Here is an 18212-nt window from a genome sequence, read left to right on the forward strand (position 1 = left end):
AAGGGTTCAACCCTTGCTTCTCATCAATTGTCACAATATATGGCTTCTCTTAAAAATTCAGATGGATGTACGATGCACCCATCTGATCCGATTGTGATTCAGTCGACATCGGTCTCCTGTAGATTCAGGCGACGATTGACCAAAAAATTAAAAAGAAAAAAAAGAGTGAGAATCTGATTTCTTTCTTCCTTCTAGTTTTGTCCAGTCCACCATGACATGCTCTTTCGTTTATTTATTTGATAATAATGAGTAACGAGGACACCGTAGGTAGGACAAGAAATCCCAGCAGCTAAAAATATCCACTGCAGGCAGGACCAAAAAAAAAATCGATTGAAAAAGATAAATCTGAACGACAAGAGTTAAAACACCCGCATTACAATCCACGGGCAAGAGCGTACGAGGGGCAAATTTGATTGCACAAAACAGGTTGACCCGGTAAAATTTTCCAGAAATTGGAAGTCCTTGGGCACGAGACTGAATTTTTGCAGAGAGAAATACGTGCGACTCCGCAAACTGGGCCACAAGTCTTCGCAGCGAAGATGTCCTGTCCTCGCAAGTCACGTCAGAGGCGCGCTACTGCATAAAGATTGACCAATTAAGTTTGGTACAATTTGGAATATATGATGAATTGAGTTGGAATCAAACAAAAAGTGATGGACCACAAGGTCCCCAACCGTGTACACTTGGGCCATGGAAATCACATTGGCCTCAAATGCATTAAGCAAGAAGATTGTTGCTCCTGCGCATTTCAAGGGTCTGAATTTTCGAACAGCACCATTCCTTCAGCTTGTTACTAGTAGTTTTTGTCTTCTATCCAGCTTTTACTGGGTCAATATCGACTTTTGATTGATCAAGATTCAAGAACTCAGAAAACAAGGGACGGAACAGGGGACGTGGATGCCTATTTGCAATCTGAAGGCAAAAAAAAAAAATGTGTTCTAATCCCGGGTTCCAAAAATGTTAAAAAGGGGCAACTAGAGCAATGCTGCAAAATTTTCCTGTAGTTCCCGCAGTGCTAGATGAGAGGATGCCAACTGCCATGCCTATAAAGCTCCGTACCTGCAATAGCAATTGACCGAGATTCCACATGCCATGGGACTGCTTAATCATGTAGTCCTCCAAATGCAAAATTGGGCACTTCCGTCAAAGAAAAATCATTTAACACTGAACTTCTAAACTATCTGAGTTATACACACAATTATTGAACTTGATGCGATGCCTGCTATAATGTGTAAAGACAATCTCTCAAGTATAAAGTCCATAATATTTTTGGTTTTCCCGGCTTTAAAAGAATCTGCTTAAGCATAAAGAAGTTGTAACACCATAAGCAACAGCTGTCAGATCTTGTGAGGCTGAAGTAACCATGCAAAGCAACTCATCGCTCTATTTGCTTAGTCTTGCAATGAAGCAACACAACTGTCGGACCTATATCTGCTATTACTGAAACAACGGAAAAAGGACAACGTTCCTAAGGTGTGATTCTTGCCCGACCCTTAGCAATTCGTCGAGCAATTACTCTCTGGCCACCCTTAGTTGCTTTGCTGCTCATGCAATAAAACAAAATTTTCATCAGTAATTGTGCTTATTCATAGTCAGCATTATCAATCAGGCAAAACTTGTCCTTCCATTGTCATAGAAACCCTAATTTGAGCATGAAATTCCTAGATATTTTCCCTGTGCCTGTTAAACTTGAAACCTTTTTATCTTTAAAAGCTCCATCCTTTTAATCTCAAAGAGTGCAGGATAACTTTACACACTCCACATTCCAAATTACAGCCATGGCAAGGTAGTGTATCCTAGCATTAAATTAGAATCCTAGCATTAAATTAGAACAAGCTGCATTCTTTTGAGATAGATTCGTAAATCAGGTAAAAGACGAACTGAAGAACAAGGAATCATGGATAGCACTTCTCAAAAGTTACATACAGGACTCAACATGAGATAACTTGAGAAGGAAAGTGCGAGGGAAAAAAAAATTCCACATAAAAGTGAGCACGTCATGTGCGTCTCGTATCACGCTCTCTCTATGTAGAGGGGTGTGTCATGTGTGTGTGTGTGTGTGAGAGAGAGAGAGAGAGAGAGGGGGGGGGATAGAGAGAGGAACGAGGAACATACCGTGCCAAAAATCCATGGTTCCTCTTACGCCTAATGTTGCTTGGCTGGTAGGTTCTTTTCGGAAATAAAACCATTGGCTCAGATGACATAGAATCATTTCCTACGCAGAGAGAGAGAGAGTGAAGCACCAGTACATGCAGATCAATTATGACAAAGAAATAATAAGCAAACAGCTCTATTAGACAACCACAAAAAATCGCTCAACGGACTATAGGGAATTACTACCAGATACAAACATGGTACAAATTTAAAGGCTTTTTCATCTTTGTTCCTATCACATAGATTGCGTGATTTCGACAACATTTGTATTGGGCTTCAGCAAAGGTACTGTAACCAGTGATAGAGGTCCAGCAAACTTCGAGTGAAATTTGCACCACTAAAAACATGATTGAACTTCCTTCACAGAAATTAAGATGGTATTCCCCTTCCAGAAATTTCAAGGCTAAGAAAACATTTTAACAGATGAAAAAGTTCGAACATACTTGTAAACAGATATATTTCCTACACAAGGCAGTCTCAGATATCCCAACGTAGGTTAGCTATTCCTAGTGGCTATGCAGCGTTTTAACCAAAAAAAAAAAATTCCAGGTAGGCTATACATGAAGACTAAAGTTTATGGTGAGGTACCTGTTTCGTGTAAATGCTCTGTTTTGAGTAGTCAAATTCAATCACAGAACTTATTGAAAATCATAAAGGCACCAAATATCATGTCTTTTTTCAGAACAGTTCATAATGTGATAAGAATGTAACTGAAACCGTTGCCAATGCCAAAATATTATGACAATTAGCAACATTTGGAGTTTCATAAATTGTGGAGGAGAATCAAAACCCATCACTGAAGTTTCAATATTTAGCTCAATTGAGGCCTTCCATCTCATAAAGACAAGTTAATCGAAAGAAAACTTAAAACTTTACATAGCACCAATCATGAGAGTGCAGCACGTGTATTGTCTCAATTTCTGTATCATCTCCTTCTAACCTAAAATTAGGATAAAGGTCCCTAATAAATCCACATAGTATTTCCACGCACCATTTCTCATCTCCTATTTCCACTAAACAGCATCTGTCCAATGGTGTTGAACAAATCCCCTCCATCCTACCTTCCCGCTCTCCTACTCTAACCCACCCCTTCCACCCCAAACACCAAAAAAAAAAAAAAAAAAAAAAACCACCAAAAAAAATAAAAGAGGAGGCGAAGAAAATCAAATTGAAATTAAAAATAACGCAAGGGAAACAAAGGGGCCAAAAAAACACAAAAAAGAAGGGATTTTTACCATCAGGGAGAAAGAATGGAAGAGAAGGAAGGCCACAGGGATATAGGAAGCCTTGAGAAGAGAGCTTCTTGATTGAGTCGGCGTCGTACTGATGCAGAGGGGGAAGGGATGGCGAGCAGAGAGACGGGAAAAGCTTCGGCACAATGTCGATGTCTAGGCTCTGAGTTGTGATGAGCTGAGTCGAGGTCGAGTTTTGACGGAGAGATGGATTTGCGAACCGAGTCATGAGAGAAAATCCGGTGCGAATTAGGGCTTTAGAGGAGGACATTTCTACTAAACCCGTGTAGCAGATTTGAATTCTTCTCACTGAAGTGTTTCAAGAGGGCGGAGAGACACGGTACAAGACAAGTCTATATGGGTTTGTTTATTTTAGCCTTTCAGAAAAGGGAAAAGGCTACCAGTATACAGCAGTTCTAATGTTACTTTTGCTTTCTCCATTTCTTTACCCAAAAATTTACAGGTAGATCAAATATTTTGTTATTAAAAAATTTCCAGGCCTCCAATCCAATTGTGCTTGTCTAAACTACAGAAATAATGAAATAATATTTGAGAATCAGAAAAATATGTATCCACTGGGATTTTATTTCCTTGCGTGTATTTTTTGTTGGAGGAAGGAAGGCTTTTTTAACTCTCCAGATCAAAAACTCTTAATAAACTACTTTTCATAAAGCTTCCGCAAAAAATTAGATTAAAACTCATCTGTTTGGCACTACTCATCATATCCATTTGTGACTTGGAATTGTGTATGATTTCCCCGGAGCAGAACATTGGACACTGATAAAACTGATTCCTTCACCATACTATACGCGTCTGAAGCTGCTGCAGCAGCAGCAGCAGCAACTCATCAAATCATGCTGGCAAAGAAACAGTTGGCACAGACAGAATGCCAAATAAAATCCAAACAATCCAAGTAAACAACACTAAACCAAATAAATTAAGGGTACGATCATTCGAACCTGACTGTTTGCAGTTACATTGTGCTACCACAATTACAATACGATAAACCAACTCTCCTTCCTCACCTTAAAATTTTAGAGGGGAAAAGAAGAAATTCAGAGAGAAAGAAAGAAAACCTACAATGCGACTTTTACAGTGTGATAAAGATACAAGCTGACAACAGGCACTTAAGCTGTGCCCAGCTGTATCAATCAACACAGGAAGCCATCTGCTCCACAAGACAAACAAATGGACTAAGAAACTTGGTTCCAGAAGAACCTATCAAAAATACGAGACAAAATAAAATTTAGAACAAAATTCAGGTCGAAACCACAGAGCAAGTTGCATGACGACAAAAGCGGCATCGTCTTCCGATATACAAAATCCCACTAATGCTGTCGACTTTAAGTAAACTTCACTGGCCAACTTTCAGTGCTCTGGAAACCCAATCAGAAGCAGCAGCTACTTGAGTTCCCGACTCTACTTGCGATTGAGGAAATACAGGAGTGATGGCTATCTGTTAAGAAAGACCAAAGTTCTACATCAAAGATAGTCAAGCATGTGCAACAAAACCACCAACCAAGCGTACAAATGCAACGTTAACATGAAATCCTCCATTTTTCTTTCTGAACTTGAAGAAATGATGTCAAAAACTAAACCACTGCATCAACAGTAGGCAAAGTACTAGCATAAAACACAGAGAAGCGCTGTACTTACGAAGCCATTTTCAATCGCTCTGAAGTCCAGATCCTCATCTTCTCCTCCCTGATCTTTATCGAGGAACTGAAATATAGATAACTAGCCAAATTAATGATGGACAACTACACGAAACCATTCTAGCATAGACACAGAAAAATACATCAAATGAATATTCTAAGGGTATGCAGACACAACTTAACCAAGACATGAAATCACAAACAAGGAAAAGCAGCTGGATGAAGAATTCTTATCATAAGCAATATGTACATGTCAGACCATTGAAGGTGCGTTTAGAATTGATCATATCTATCATTACTTAATATTAGATTTATTGCAAATATCAAAAAAAAAAAAAAAAACTAGTATTTCACAAAAGGACACATTTGCATTTTGGGTATTGTTTATGATCGCACATCATCTCCAATAGTCAAATTGACGTAGCCTTTATAGTCTGGAAAGTTCCTATTTCTGAAACCCAAATTCAATTTCACTTCCAAACATACTAAAACCCATGTAAACCATATATCAAGCCACTAAAATTTAAAGCTATACTCAACAACACTTAGATATTGTGCTTAAATGCAATGGAAATAGTATTACCTCCAGCCTGAAATATCTCATAGTCCGATTGGAATCAGATTTCCCGGCAACACCAACTGATTCAACCACCTCAACGTTCTTCTTCTGTGTGCCCAAACGGCGAGCAGCACCCTGACAAAGTTGAGAAAGTAAACCACTTAATAGATGTCCACAGATTATGCCAAAGTTCAAAGGGTGTAATACCAACTCATAGCAAAGCATACTCACAGCAGCAGAAGCATCCCGGCTAAGTTGAGCAAGCTGCATACCCAAGATCTGTTGATTCGACATGAAACGTCCAGAAGATGGGTGCCTATTTGATGAAACTGCTTGCCAATTAAGTGTAGACCTCCAGAGACTTTGTTTTGCCAATTTGAACCCCTGTAAAGCAGTTTATAAGTAATTCGAATGTCAGTGACAGATTTAAATAGATTCATGCTTCAGTTCTACTTTATTAAATGCTAAGGGCCCAAGCTACAAACTAAGGTTAGGCTCCAAAGTGCAAACCAAGGTCTTCAATTCTTGAAGCTAAAAGGCCTTATTTTTTCTTTTCCTACCCAGGGGGAAAAGAAATTATGCAAATTCACTGCAAGAGGTGGCGTGCATGGATGTGCATGTACAAATGAAGAAGCATAAAAGTTTTACAAAAACAGTGCTACAACATGCTCAACAAATGAAAATTGGCATACATAAGCTTCATGTTTTGAGTAATGCAAAACAACATTTTCTGTTCATAGCTCCTCTTATATTTTGGAAGAAATCGAGTTATGGAAACATAGAGGCAAGATCGGGATGAATATTTACATCATTCAACCTTATCATACAAAATTGGTGATCAAGATCTTATTTGAAAGTGAAAAATCAAACACTTGTCCGCTTACATCAGACAGAGATATGACATTTGTTCCAAAGTCATGGTAATGTGCCTGAAGATACTAAAAGCCCCAGCATCAAGTGTATGTTGTTCTTCAGTTTCCTAATGCCACAAACACTTTGCCCAATATAGAAGTCAGGATCCTACATGAGGTTATAGAACCAAACCTTGTTTGCCAAAGGAGATGTCGGAATTTCTATGTGGAAAGAGCAGTCCCTTGGAAAAACTCCCTTCTCTATGTCTCCAACAGCTGCTTCTAGTACTGGCATACAGGCAGTAACAGCATCCTTGAAATCATTGTCCTGACTTTGATCCTTCTTCCTAAGATAAAAATGGTGAAATTCTTAACATCCAGAACAGCAAAAAAATAACAGTAAAAATGACAGTTTTACGAAACAATGGAGATACCAATTCAATGATATCGATAAAGATGGCACACCACTAATCAGTGCTTCTCGAGCTCCGGCAACAACACCTGAGTAAAGCCTGGACATCATCCCATGTAACCATGTCATGAGAATTATCTTTCTAGAGCATAACCAAAATTGGAGCACCAATTAAACTGATCGAGAAGTTCATGATGTGATATTCTAATTGTACTAATCAGCAGTGCACTAGCAGAATAAGATAGTATGAAGACAATTTAGTTGATAGCCATGTCAAAATCACATGAAAAGTAACAACTTACATGTGGTGGCCACAACTTGAACCCCTGTTGATTCCGCTAATTACCTAAAAGAAATTCAAGAAACAAAATGGACACGCTGAAAAGATGAGCCCTTTGATGACAAAGTACAATCTAATAGAATCAATAAGGGCATAGAATACAATACAATACCAGCAAAGGCTTTGTCCAAGAAAATAAAGCCCCAGATAAAGCCAAAGAAACACAATCGGCAGGAGTCCCTGAGAGTAGAAAACATACTCAGTCTGGAATAATTCTACTTACTACCAGGGAAAGTTCTAATCTTTTTGAAGTTTGCACAACTTTTTACAACTCTACGAATCAACATCAGGTCCACTGACAGATTAAAGTCATTAGACAACATCAATCCCGCATTATGTAACTAGTAAATCATAACTTGCAATGTTTCATAAATTAAATTGAGCTAACCACAAAAAGAAGAATTGAATAAATTTCCATACCAGAAACTTCGTATGCGGTGGCGCCATCAATTTCAGCTAAACTAACAGAAATAGTCTGTCTCATAGTCAACGAATGACCGGAGGCAGATTTATCCCTGTCAAAAGCACCAACAATCATCTAATCAAGACATAATTTTCTTCAATAAATCTTGAAGCAAGTGAGAATCACACATTTATGCACCCAAAGTTCACACACAAACGAAGTAAAACTACCAAAAAAATTTCGAGCTCCAATAATAATAATATGAGCAAAATTAAAAAAAAAATCATACTTTTACACTTATATCCAAAAGACAGAGCAGTCAGAGGCCTACCCATAAACAAGTCCCTAAAAATAACTAAATTAGAAAAAATAACAAGTACGCCGAAGATTCATGGGTGCAAACGCGAATACCTTAAAAGGTGAAAATCAATAAATCACACGTTCAAATAAAACGTCATTTACAACAAAAAATTCGCAATCACACGCTGAGACAATTATACGAGAAACAAAAGTTCTAATTTTCTTTTAAAAGAAAAAAAAAATTCTAACATAGAAATTTTAGCTTCGACATTTTCATAAAGGCATCACCAGGAAAAGGAAAATCTAAGATTCAAATTAAGGAAAGGCAGACTGACGATTGAGGGGCACAAACGTGGACATTGTAACGGCCTAGACAAACAAGAGCTTGAACCAAATGGGTAAGGCCAGGGGATTCAATCCCATCACCATTGGTGACCAAAATGACCGGTTTAGAGGTATCTGAATCAGGCTGGTCATCAACCCGGCCGGAATTGGAAGCAGACGACGAAGAAGGTTCCGCCGATTCATCGTTGACAGTGGGTGGTTTGGCGGCAGAGGAGGACTGTGATTGTGGGTCCGGGTCATCCGCACCCTTTCTCTTAAGGAGCACCTCCTGCAAATTGGACACCAGCCCAGGTGGCAAAAAGTTGTTGTTGCTGTTCTTCACCGCGGACGACGTCGTCGTCATTTCTGGAACGAAAAGGGCTATTCGGGGAGGGAATTCTGATGATGATGATTATTATTATTATCCAAAAAAAAAAAAGGGATTCACAACCCTAGATAGAGAAATTACGCAAGAGAGAGAGAGAGAGAGAAAAGGGGACAAGGAAGAGTAATAAAGAGAAGGAGAGAGAACAAAAGACAGCTCAAGTATGTATGGGGGGAATCGAATGGATGGACCGATTCCAACGGCGTTATGTTTTGTATATATATATATATATATATAATATATATACAGAAAAGCTTGTGTATGAACAGTTGCAAGTATGAACAGGATGAGAGAGAAAGGGAGTAAATTACAGGAGGAGGAGTTGGGCCAATTGTTTGCTGAATGGGCAGCAAAAACTGGTAGCCATGAGAAGAGGAATGAAGAAAGAGGAGACGGAGGCTGAACGAAGCTGAAGCTAAATGCCAAAGCTTAAATTGTGATGAGCATTGGAGATTTTGCCCCATTTGAGCGCGTGAAGGCTACGACCAAAGCATCAGGTGACACTTGACAATTGGGTCATTATATCAGCAGGTTTCCAGATTTTTTTTTTTTTTTTTTTTTTTTTTTTTGCGGAAAAAACCAAACTACATATAGATGCCACGATACGAACTTCCTTTGAGCTTGGTTCGTTTAATGGTGCTGCTGGCTTTCCCTACTTAGCTCAATTTAAGTAAAAGCTTGATTTCAGATGCTAGGTAAGTCAGCAGGAACCTAGTTAAAAGAATCTAACCTAACTTGAATACAGTTTTTTATATGAGTTAATATTTTATACAGTAACGACGGTGTATAAATTTTTATTATTAAATGCGTAACACATAATTCGAATCTGGATTTGAAACTCAAAATTTGTATATGTATCGTACATTCAACCATAATAAAGTATATATATTGCTATCAGCGTATATAAAATTTACTCTTTTTATATTTGCCTTTCCTATAATTCGCTTGAATGTTTTGCACTTACGGAATGTAAAACTTTTTGTCAGAATAATTTTCGTCGTCCGTTAATCAAAACTGTAATGTATGATTTGAACGAATCAAAACTGTGGGGGTTCATTTCCCACATCGGTACTGGGGGGTGTTGGGATGGGTAGATAAGTCCCTCGATTGCCTTCAAAAGTTGCCGGCTTTTGAAGGTTAATCGGGGACCTAGGTTTATTTGCCGTTCCTGCTTTCCGTCAAGAAAATGTTAGAAAGAAAACATACTGCTGGGGTGCTTTCCGGGGTTAGTGGGGGTTCGTTAGCTCTTAGTAGGAGCCGCCCTGCTGGGCTTGCCCCTGTGGGGGTTCATTTCCCACATCGGTACTGGGGGGGTGTTGGGATGGGTAGATAAGTCCCTCGGTTGCCTTCAAAAGTTGCCGGTTTTTGAAGATTAATCGGGGACCTAGATTTATTTGCCGTTCTTGCTTTCCGTCAAGAAAATGTTAGAAAGATTTGAACGCATGAAAGCTTTATTTCACCCAACCAAAAAATATTTTTATTTGCACTTAAACAACTCCTTTTAACAAGAATAATGTCAAACAACTGAACATGTCAAGTGAGCCTTGTTACCGTAGAGACTCTCGAATCTCAACATGTAAATAGCTAGCAAAAAGGGTACTACTACTGCTACTACAACAAAAAAGTTGTGGGCCAATATATATATTTTTTAAAACTATTATTAATATTCAGTAGTTTGAGGTTCGTTTGACCGCCAGCACAAACTTTGGTTTAAGAAAGAAGTGGTTTGAACGTCGTTGCCTGCCTGGAGCCTGGAGGAGAGTATTGTAGTCAAAGCTTAATCATGATAGCTGATGCAAGCAGTTGCCCGCATAGACACAACAAAATCAATTAGTGTGTGTGTATATATATGTGTATATGTATATTCCATTTATCCAATAAATATAAGGTCTATTTCTTTTTTCATACAGATTAAAAAATTAAGTTAATATAGTTACAACAATTACTATTTTGTATTCATACTTTCCTCAGATACCCCTTATTAACTGTTAATGTAGATCTAGTTATTAGTACCGTGTTTAATATTTCAATTTTCAAGTAGAATAATTAGTTAATGGAGGCTATCTTTTTATGAGATGGGATGGGGGGAGTATGATCTTCCTTCTTCTCTTTTTTTTTTTTTAAAGTGCTCATTAACACAATTCTCCTTACTGCTACCTCGATCAACAAAGTATCAACAAATGGTCGTCTTGACAATGAATCATTATTATGATTCGACGAGAATCACCTGGTGCTTCAGGCAGAGAGAAAGTAAAAGTACTCTTTTTGAGGGCCTAACCTAACCTAACCTAACATATAGCCGCTGCTAATTGTAGAGAAGCCCACTCAGGCGATGATGCTCTTTGAGGTGAAACCAATAACATCAGTAGCATGCATTCCCTAATTCCCAACTGAGTGACTGATTACCACAATTTACTAGTAGAAGAAGAAGAAGATAATCCATGGGATGGGAGGTATGCAGGGCAAGGGTGCAGAAGTCGATTCGGAGAAACCAAGCATGGAAGGCCGGTAGAGCAAATGTCTTGCTAATATAAATAATGCACTCCGCGAAATGTCTTGAAATATTTAGCATGGCCCCCTCTTGAGATTTTCTTCAAATTCCCCAGTGCAAAATGCAGTATATCCTCTGGAACTAAATATGGTGTATGCCCTTTCTCCCATTTCCATACCGCGAATTAAACTAACATGCAAAGGTAAACAGCAAGCAAGGTCCATTCTCGGCAAAAGAAAACAAGCACAGACACAAAACACCACCTTTGTTTGATGGTCATTTAGTATGACGAGTGCAGCATAGCATTTATACAAGTGGCAAGTGAAAAGACAATTAGTTTGGGATATCATATGGGATGGGATGTTTCTTAGACGACCTGTAAGTTTGGGATAAGGCAATTAGTTACAATCAGTCATTATAAATGCTTTGCTTTCTAGGATATACTCGCAACATGTGTAACACCGCAGGTAACATATTCAACAATCGGAATCAGCGAACTACTCAATTTATCATGATTAAAGTTTAGCACAACAGCCACTTTCGCTTAACAAAGGGAATGGAAGAGCAACAGCCAAATATTACACATCCTAGAGGTGAAAGAAATAAACCTAAAGCCTAATTTTTGGAATTTGAACTGATTGAGACAAGAGTGTGCTAGCATAACGTGTGGGATAGAGGGCAGCTATTTTCTCGAGTTACCAAGAATTCTGGCCATAGAATGTCACTTTTTGTCCTGTATTCTCGCTTTCAGTGCCTCAATTACTGCTGAGAAGTCATCATCACTTAAACCGTGAGATTTTGCCACCTTGTAAAGTTCGTTTGCAGCTGCTGCAATTGGAGTTGATTGTGAAACTGATTCAGCTAGTCCTAATGCAAGCCGAAGGTCCTGCGATGATAAATTCCATTGATCAGAAGCCTTTTTTGGACGATGCCTTCTTATTGATATAGTTGGGTTACAAACCTTTTGCTGATGTTTCAAGGGAAAGGCAGTAGGATAGAGGGATTTAACCATAGAAGGCCCTTTCATCGAGTACATTGGTGCGCTTATGGCACCCTGTGAGATAACCTGCAAAATGATATTTAGGTACCAGAATCAGCCAAGCTGTGGAATACTCTCATGAGTTGAGACATAACTTAGAAAAATTGTCAAACCCTGTAATTAGAAGCAATGGACTGTTCTTGTCAGAGCTGAATATTGAAAGCATCCTGTAACAATAATCCAAGCAACTTATTACCTTCCTATTGTTTTCACCAGTGAAAAGTTCATCTATTCACAACCCCGTTGAACATGAATATTCTGCTTTGCTAAATGAATATTGTTCGATGACTTTGTTAAATGAATTTGAGAAGGATGTCCAATAACCATATGACCTGTAATTTCATGACTGATTTCAGGGCTTTGTGAATTTACATACAATCTTTGACTTAACTTCCCTTACAAATTTATGCAGTCAAGATACCTTTATTACCTTCATTGCCCAACTTCGCAGGCAATAATCCACAAGACTATGTCTACCAGCATTTATCTCCAAATTCTTATCTTTTAGACAAAGTCAATAGCGAAGTTCGCAAAGTTATTATGGCTTGCAGCTGGAGATTGGTATTTAAACTGATAAAAGTACATAATTTATCGACAAGAAACCACTTCTGTTCAGTATGAATAGAAAAAGGTGGTTTCCTACACAAAGTTGTACCTCAACCAGAACACTTGGGTCGAGTCCAACTTTTTCACTGAGGAGCAATCCTTCAGAAAATGATGCCATCATACTGCAATTGTTTCAAAAGACTGATTCAAGCAAAAGTTGCTTTACTTTCCATAAATAAGGAAAAAAACAACTAACAATATCTCAATAGCAAATTTGCATTACCTTCCCATGATCATGTTTACCACGAGTTTCATGGCAGCTCCATTGCCGACATCCCCAAGGTAAAATCTTGACTAAGATAATGACAAAGATAAACTAGTAATGGAAAAGAAGCATGTGTTTCCTATTCACCACAAATAGGGCAAAGCACCAACCTTTCCCATGATGTCCAATAGTGGACCAACCACTTCATATAGAGATCTGTCACCTGAAGAATTGCAGCCATGTCTACAGTTTAGAAAAGAAGAAAGACAATAACAAGATAGAATATTACCAAAACATCTTGGATGCCAAATGGACCCAAATCACTAATCAAGAACATGGGTTTTTACCCCACTATTTGCCTTTCTATTCAAAATTATGAAAATTTTGATACATGTACTAGAATGTAAATAAGGAAAGCGATTTTCCAAAAAGTCTCAAGCACAAAATGTCCACTTAGTTATTTTAAATATTAAAACTTACCTGCTGTAAGAAAAATGAGCTGTCCATCTTCTGCAGGCTTTTTGGAACCTGAAACTGGAGCCTGTTCAAGATATGACACAAATAGAAAAGACCAATTATTTAGCAGTAGCCCAAGAAGTAACTGAAGAGACCTATAACTCAATTCATGTGATTAATTTTTGAATGAAGGTATATATCATAAAATCTACCTCCAAAAACTGGGCTCCTGTTGCTTTAATATGTTGACAAATCAATTTTGAAGTGTCACCATCAACTGTAGAGACATCTACATAACTGCAAGAAGCCATACAGGTTAGAATGCCAACAATATATCATGCACATAGAACACTGCATGCTCTTGGAAGTGAACTTCTTCAGTACCTTTTTTTTTCTTTTGTTTTTGTGCAGTAGTCCAGCAAGGTATCTAAACACCTCCACTCTATGGTTTTCCAATGTGACTCCTAAAACAATATTAATGTTCCTCAAATTGAGGATTTTACCTTGGAAAAAAAATTACAAATTACATCTTTTAACACTTTATATGCCAAAAAAGGCATTTTCCCAGAGTCAATAAATGTTACATAATTTTCCATTATAAAATTGAATATTTTCAAATTCTCCACTCTTATTTATTAGCAAACTAAGATCTTCAATTAGGGATGGAGAAAGTAAATAAACGAGTGTTGTATCAAATATCACATTCGTTCATAACAAAGCAGTTCATGCCAGCCTTTTCAGCTGCAGTCAATCGACAATAATTGAAAAACACAACATATTGTCTGTCCGCAACCACTAATAATCAGATCAAATAACAGAATATTAGTTTCAGTTAAAGGTTCAGTACCCTTTTCCTGGACCCATTCCACTAGCAACTCCACGCTTTCCACAAGCAACATCTGCCTAATAAAATATTAATGCTAAAAACTGAATCTAGCAAACATGAGGCAAGCAAGTGCAAGAAATAAGGCATACTCACAGCACTTTCAGGATCAGCAAGCATTGCAAATGTGATGTCACAAGATGCTGCCACTTCCTCAGGGGAGGCTTTATACCTGCATAAAAAGTTACTGATTATGTAGACATGAAAGGCAACACCAAGAACAAGTTTGATACAAGATAAGAGACCCATTGACATGGTCTTTACTTGACTTTGGCTTAAGAAGACACTTAGTCCATGGGATGGCTAAAAGTCAGCACAGGCATTTGAAAATTGTAATTAAAAAAATGCCCAGATATCAGACGACAAAAAAATCAAATAGCATGAGTAACGGGATGCTGAATGCATGTAGCCCTAGTTAAGTATCACATTCTTTCAGCTACTAAGGCATATTAACCACTACATAAACAGCAAAAGGATCAGGATAAGGACAACATGAAGGAAATCATTTGTTGCTATTCTAGTTGTTAACGGAATATCAAAGCATTTCTCAAGTAAAGTTACACCACAGGACTCCATCTTGAATTTGAAACATTTGAAGCGGAAATTAAGGTTGCGATTAATGAGAGACACGCCTTGATAACTGGAATAATAGAAAAGCAGTAGTAGACAACAATATAACAAGTTATCTCAAGGTATAGGTCTTTACAGACAGAAATACCAGCACACTAACTTAAGAGGAAACTAATATCACTGAAGTCTGACCCTCTGCTTAGGATAACAATGTGTGCATCAGATACTTACTTAGCACCAATGGAGAGAAGTGGATCACATTTGCTCTTGGTCCTATTCCAGACAGTAACATCACATCTACAAGCATGGCAATTGGCAGCTAATTAGAGATGAAAATTTCATTTCAGGTTGAAAAATAAGTATGTTGTTTAAGGATGATTTAATTTTCCCATTTTCTAAGGATACCACATGCAGGTCTGTCATGAAGTTCTTTGATTTTCAAATGATTCTTCTGTTACATTGCCAGCCTTAGAGATGCTGCTCTGTACTGGTCAAAAGAAGAGCAAAGAGAAGATATAGCAAAATTATCCAAAACAGAAAAATTTTATGAGGGAATGCAACTTCATATACCAATAATCTTTTAGGTTTCACAACTCAGGGAGTACCATTAGAAAATAGCTGGAATGAGAATGAGTCTACCATTTGGAACCACCATTTTTTGTTACACTTATTTGAATTCTGATCATGTTACTAACAGTCTGCAATAAAATTTCAGTCCCAAGTGGGAGGCTTGCACAAGAAATCAAAAAAGAAAAAGATATATTGAGTTACCCTGCTTTCAATAGATTTTGGGCCATTGGAGAACCCATAATTCCAAGACCTAGAAAGCCAATGCGAGCTGGAATGTCATCTAATCCACATACAAGTGAAAATCTGGTTAGTAAAAAGGACAATTTAACTGTGTGTGTGCGCGCGTGATGCAAAATTGGCAGAAAGCTAAACTTTCTCGAGAAGACAAAAGCTGTGCTTATGTGCCAAGGTGCAGTGTTCGTCCGAGAAGAATCTGTCCAGCTAACTCCATAAGTATTTTCAGCTGTGTTTGGTAGTATTAAAAATTTAGTTCCATCCATATATTTATCATGTCTCAATAAGTTCTAGTAACAATGTGAATGCGAATGCTAGATCTCATGCTGGATCATGATAGCATTCTGCTGCTAATTCAGGCAATTAATGAGAAAAGTGCTTCGCTAATTCTGCTCCAGCATTGTACCATCTGTAGAAGTCGAACTGTGCAGGAAATATAAGCCTGAAATTGCTTCCGAAAGAAGCTGCACAAATAGCAGCTGCCAAAAGCATTTCACTAAACTAGAAGTATAGAGATACCGTATATTCACTAAACTGACTGCACTATATTGACCATCAATGGTTGGCAATAGCACCTTGGGTTGGAGCGCAATACGATTTGAATTTAATATTGCTTCCTTCCCATTTACGTCATCAACTAGCTTAAAAACCAATCGTTTACCCTCCCAGAACCAAAACCAAAACCAGTGCTATACCATCATGTAATCTGTTCAATCTTCTTTGCATCCGACAAGAGCATTTTGACTTTTTACGTTATTATCGTCCTCAACTTAGCCCGTTTTGCAGATTTACTTGCATTCAACAGAAATTCAAGCTCGATATCTTGAATTTTTTTCCTTATGCATAATCAAGTAGCAGTTTCAATTGACCCATAAAAATGCGAAATGAAAACCGAAAGGGTGTCGTTAGCAAAACCCAAAGAGCAGTAAAAAGACAGCGACAGAAAGCAACATAGCAGAAAACCCAATTACCTTTGGTGGTAGAAGTATCGGCCTGAGATGAAAACGCCTTGAAACAGACAAGAGATTGAGGTTTAGTTGGGAAAGGAAAGATGAGTCTGGCTTTGTTTCCAAAGTTGATGGGCAAAAGAGGATAAAAACTTGAACACATAGCCATAACCTGTGGAAAACAGCTAGTTTTTACGTTTGGCGGTGAATAGAGGTTGAAAGATGGGTGGCGGAGGTAGAGGTAATGCTGACTGAAATCGGGAGTGGTTTTCAAAAGGAGAGTTTTGGCCATTCCGGCCTCCTTGTAATGTAATTTGTCGTCTCTTCTCAGTATGCCCAACACCCAGATGCCAGACCAGCAATCTGTCAGACTGCAGGCAGTATGGTCTTCTGCCACATCAAAACTGCGGTTGTGTGACTGTGAAAACTCGAGAGCTGCGGCAAGATCAGGTTCTGGGGTGTGAACAGTGAACTCGTAGACGCTGGGGACCACAAAGATTCTGACTGGATAAAGTTCCACAAAATCCAACACCCAACCCCCCCCCCCCCCCTCCCCAAAAAAAAAAAAGGCATAAAATGGGGCAGGGGTGGCTGCTTCTCGGCGAAAAAGCGCAACAAGCATTAACGCGATTCCTCAATTATGAGCATGACTTCCACTCGGAAGATGAATAATGAGTATTTGAGAATTTTTTTTTTCTGTCAATCGTAAATTTTTACCCCTACCTATTCTTTTTTTTTGTCAAAAGTATTTACCCCTATCCTATTCCAATCAGCAAAAATGTGGTAGACACAAACTTGTAAATTTAATTGCTCAAATTTTACCACATCTTCGATACTTTAGTTGGTGAAATGATGTGGCGAATTTTAGATCGCTAAGTCTACATAGATCAAGTCTACTCAAATATTTGTTATTTCAATCTTATATCGAGGAGAATTCAAATAGATCAAGAAAATTAAATCTCGAGACTTGGAACTTTAAAATTAAATCCTCAACTAAACCAAAGAAAAATAAAAATAAAAAAGATTTAATTATAAGTTGCCCCTCAAAACTTGAAACTTTATAATAGTTTGCCTTCTTCATTGATTAATCAAATGTCAATAATGAATTTTTTGTCCAAAATTTTGATAAAATGACACTAAAATGCCACAGCTTAAATTGTGATGAACATTGAATGATCCGTAAAGACTGCTAATAGTATATAGGAGATTTGCCCCATTTGAGCGCGTGACGGCTACGACCAAAGCAATCAGGTGACACTTGACAATTGGGTCATTATATCACCAGGTTTCCAGATTTTTTTTTGGCGGAAAAAATCAAACTTGCATATTCAAATTTAGATGCCACGAACTTCCTTTGAGCTTGGCTCGTTTAATGGTGCTGGCTTTCCCAACATAGCTCAGTCAGCCGGAAGCTAGCAAAAAAGTATATTACTACAAGAAAAATGTTGTGGGCCAACATTTTTTTTTAATCCTAATATTCAGTAGTTTGAGTTTGACCCAGTACAATGATGTACTAGTATCAAAATTTTGGTTTAAGAAGTGGTTTGAACGTTGTAACCATTGGGCCAATGGCTCAGTGGCCATCAGGGAGGGTTC

The 18212-nt window shown here is 38.1% G+C and overlaps 3 protein-coding genes across 6 annotated transcripts; all 3 read right to left on the bottom strand.

Moving 5' to 3' along the window:
- Positions 1-1138: 1138 nt before the first annotated feature.
- On the bottom strand, positions 1139-3762 carry LOC113743027 (uncharacterized). The gene is made up of 3 exons (XM_027271084.2): positions 3390-3762; positions 2116-2215; positions 1139-1541 (listed from the first exon to the last, which is right to left on the bottom strand). Exons 1-3 carry the CDS (start codon positions 3655-3657, stop codon positions 1469-1471), a joined length of 441 nt encoding a protein of 146 aa, XP_027126885.2. The 5' UTR covers positions 3658-3762; the 3' UTR covers positions 1139-1468.
- A 538-nt stretch (positions 3763-4300) lies between these two features.
- Positions 4301-9065, bottom strand: LOC140005075 (uncharacterized). The gene is made up of 11 exons (XM_072045237.1): positions 8927-9065; positions 8242-8629; positions 7624-7718; positions 7316-7383; positions 7166-7209; positions 6886-6963; positions 6645-6798; positions 5832-5984; positions 5625-5735; positions 5043-5108; positions 4301-4842 (listed from the first exon to the last, which is right to left on the bottom strand). The coding sequence occupies exons 2-11, from the start codon at positions 8592-8594 to the stop codon at positions 4741-4743; spliced, it is 1224 nt and encodes a 407-aa protein (XP_071901338.1). The 5' UTR covers positions 8595-8629; positions 8927-9065; the 3' UTR covers positions 4301-4740.
- A 2530-nt stretch (positions 9066-11595) lies between these two features.
- Positions 11596-17253, bottom strand: LOC113742729 (glyoxylate/succinic semialdehyde reductase 2, chloroplastic). 4 transcript variants are annotated; one of them, XR_011812858.1, is made up of 14 exons: positions 16641-17253; positions 15637-15715; positions 15097-15162; positions 14392-14467; positions 14260-14315; positions 13625-13709; positions 13437-13497; positions 13127-13179; positions 12975-13045; positions 12801-12873; positions 12567-12646; positions 12342-12477; positions 12068-12172; positions 11903-11992 (listed from the first exon to the last, which is right to left on the bottom strand). XR_011812858.1 is itself a non-coding variant. In XM_027270657.2 (12 exons), the coding sequence occupies exons 1-12, from the start codon at positions 17236-17238 to the stop codon at positions 11828-11830; spliced, it is 1488 nt and encodes a 495-aa protein (XP_027126458.2). In that variant the 5' UTR covers positions 17239-17253; the 3' UTR covers positions 11596-11827. The 4 variants fall into 4 exon arrangements, 1 of the variants encoding a protein (XP_027126458.2); XR_011812857.1 differs by lacking the exons at positions 12342-12477; positions 12567-12646 and adding an exon at positions 12259-12312; XR_011812856.1 differs by lacking the exon at positions 12567-12646.
- Positions 17254-18212: the final 959 nt, after the last annotated feature.

This window comes from Coffea arabica, chromosome 4c (assembly GCF_036785885.1).
Source record: "Coffea arabica cultivar ET-39 chromosome 4c, Coffea Arabica ET-39 HiFi, whole genome shotgun sequence".
Lineage (NCBI taxonomy): Eukaryota > Viridiplantae > Streptophyta > Magnoliopsida > Gentianales > Rubiaceae > Coffea > Coffea arabica.

Coding starts and splice junctions, on each gene's coding strand:
- LOC113742729 (XM_027270657.2), bottom strand. CDS start 17,238: ATGCTTGTTGCGCTTTTTCGCCGAGAAGCAGCCACCCCTGCCCCATTT. Junction 15,163..15,636: donor CAAAATCTATTGAAAGCAGG/GTAACTCAATAT, acceptor CCATGCTTGTAG/ATGTGATGTTACTGTCTGGA. Junction 12,173..12,800: donor ACCCAAGTGTTCTGGTTGAG/GTACAACTTTGT, acceptor ATCATTTTGCAG/GTTATCTCACAGGGTGCCAT.
- LOC113743027 (XM_027271084.2), bottom strand. CDS start 3,657: ATGTCCTCCTCTAAAGCCCTAATTCGCACCGGATTTTCTCTCATGACT. Junction 2,216..3,389: donor TCCATTCTTTCTCCCTGATG/GTAAAAATCCCT, acceptor CTCTCTGCGTAG/GAAATGATTCTATGTCATCT. Junction 1,542..2,115: donor AACCATGGATTTTTGGCACG/GTATGTTCCTCG, acceptor TTGCATGAGCAG/CAAAGCAACTAAGGGTGGCC.
- LOC140005075 (XM_072045237.1), bottom strand. CDS start 8,594: ATGACGACGACGTCGTCCGCGGTGAAGAACAGCAACAACAACTTTTTG. Junction 7,384..7,623: donor CACCGCATACGAAGTTTCTG/GTATGGAAATTT, acceptor TTCTACTCTCAG/GGACTCCTGCCGATTGTGTT. Junction 6,799..6,885: donor TTATCGATATCATTGAATTG/GTATCTCCATTG, acceptor TTTTTATCTTAG/GAAGAAGGATCAAAGTCAGG.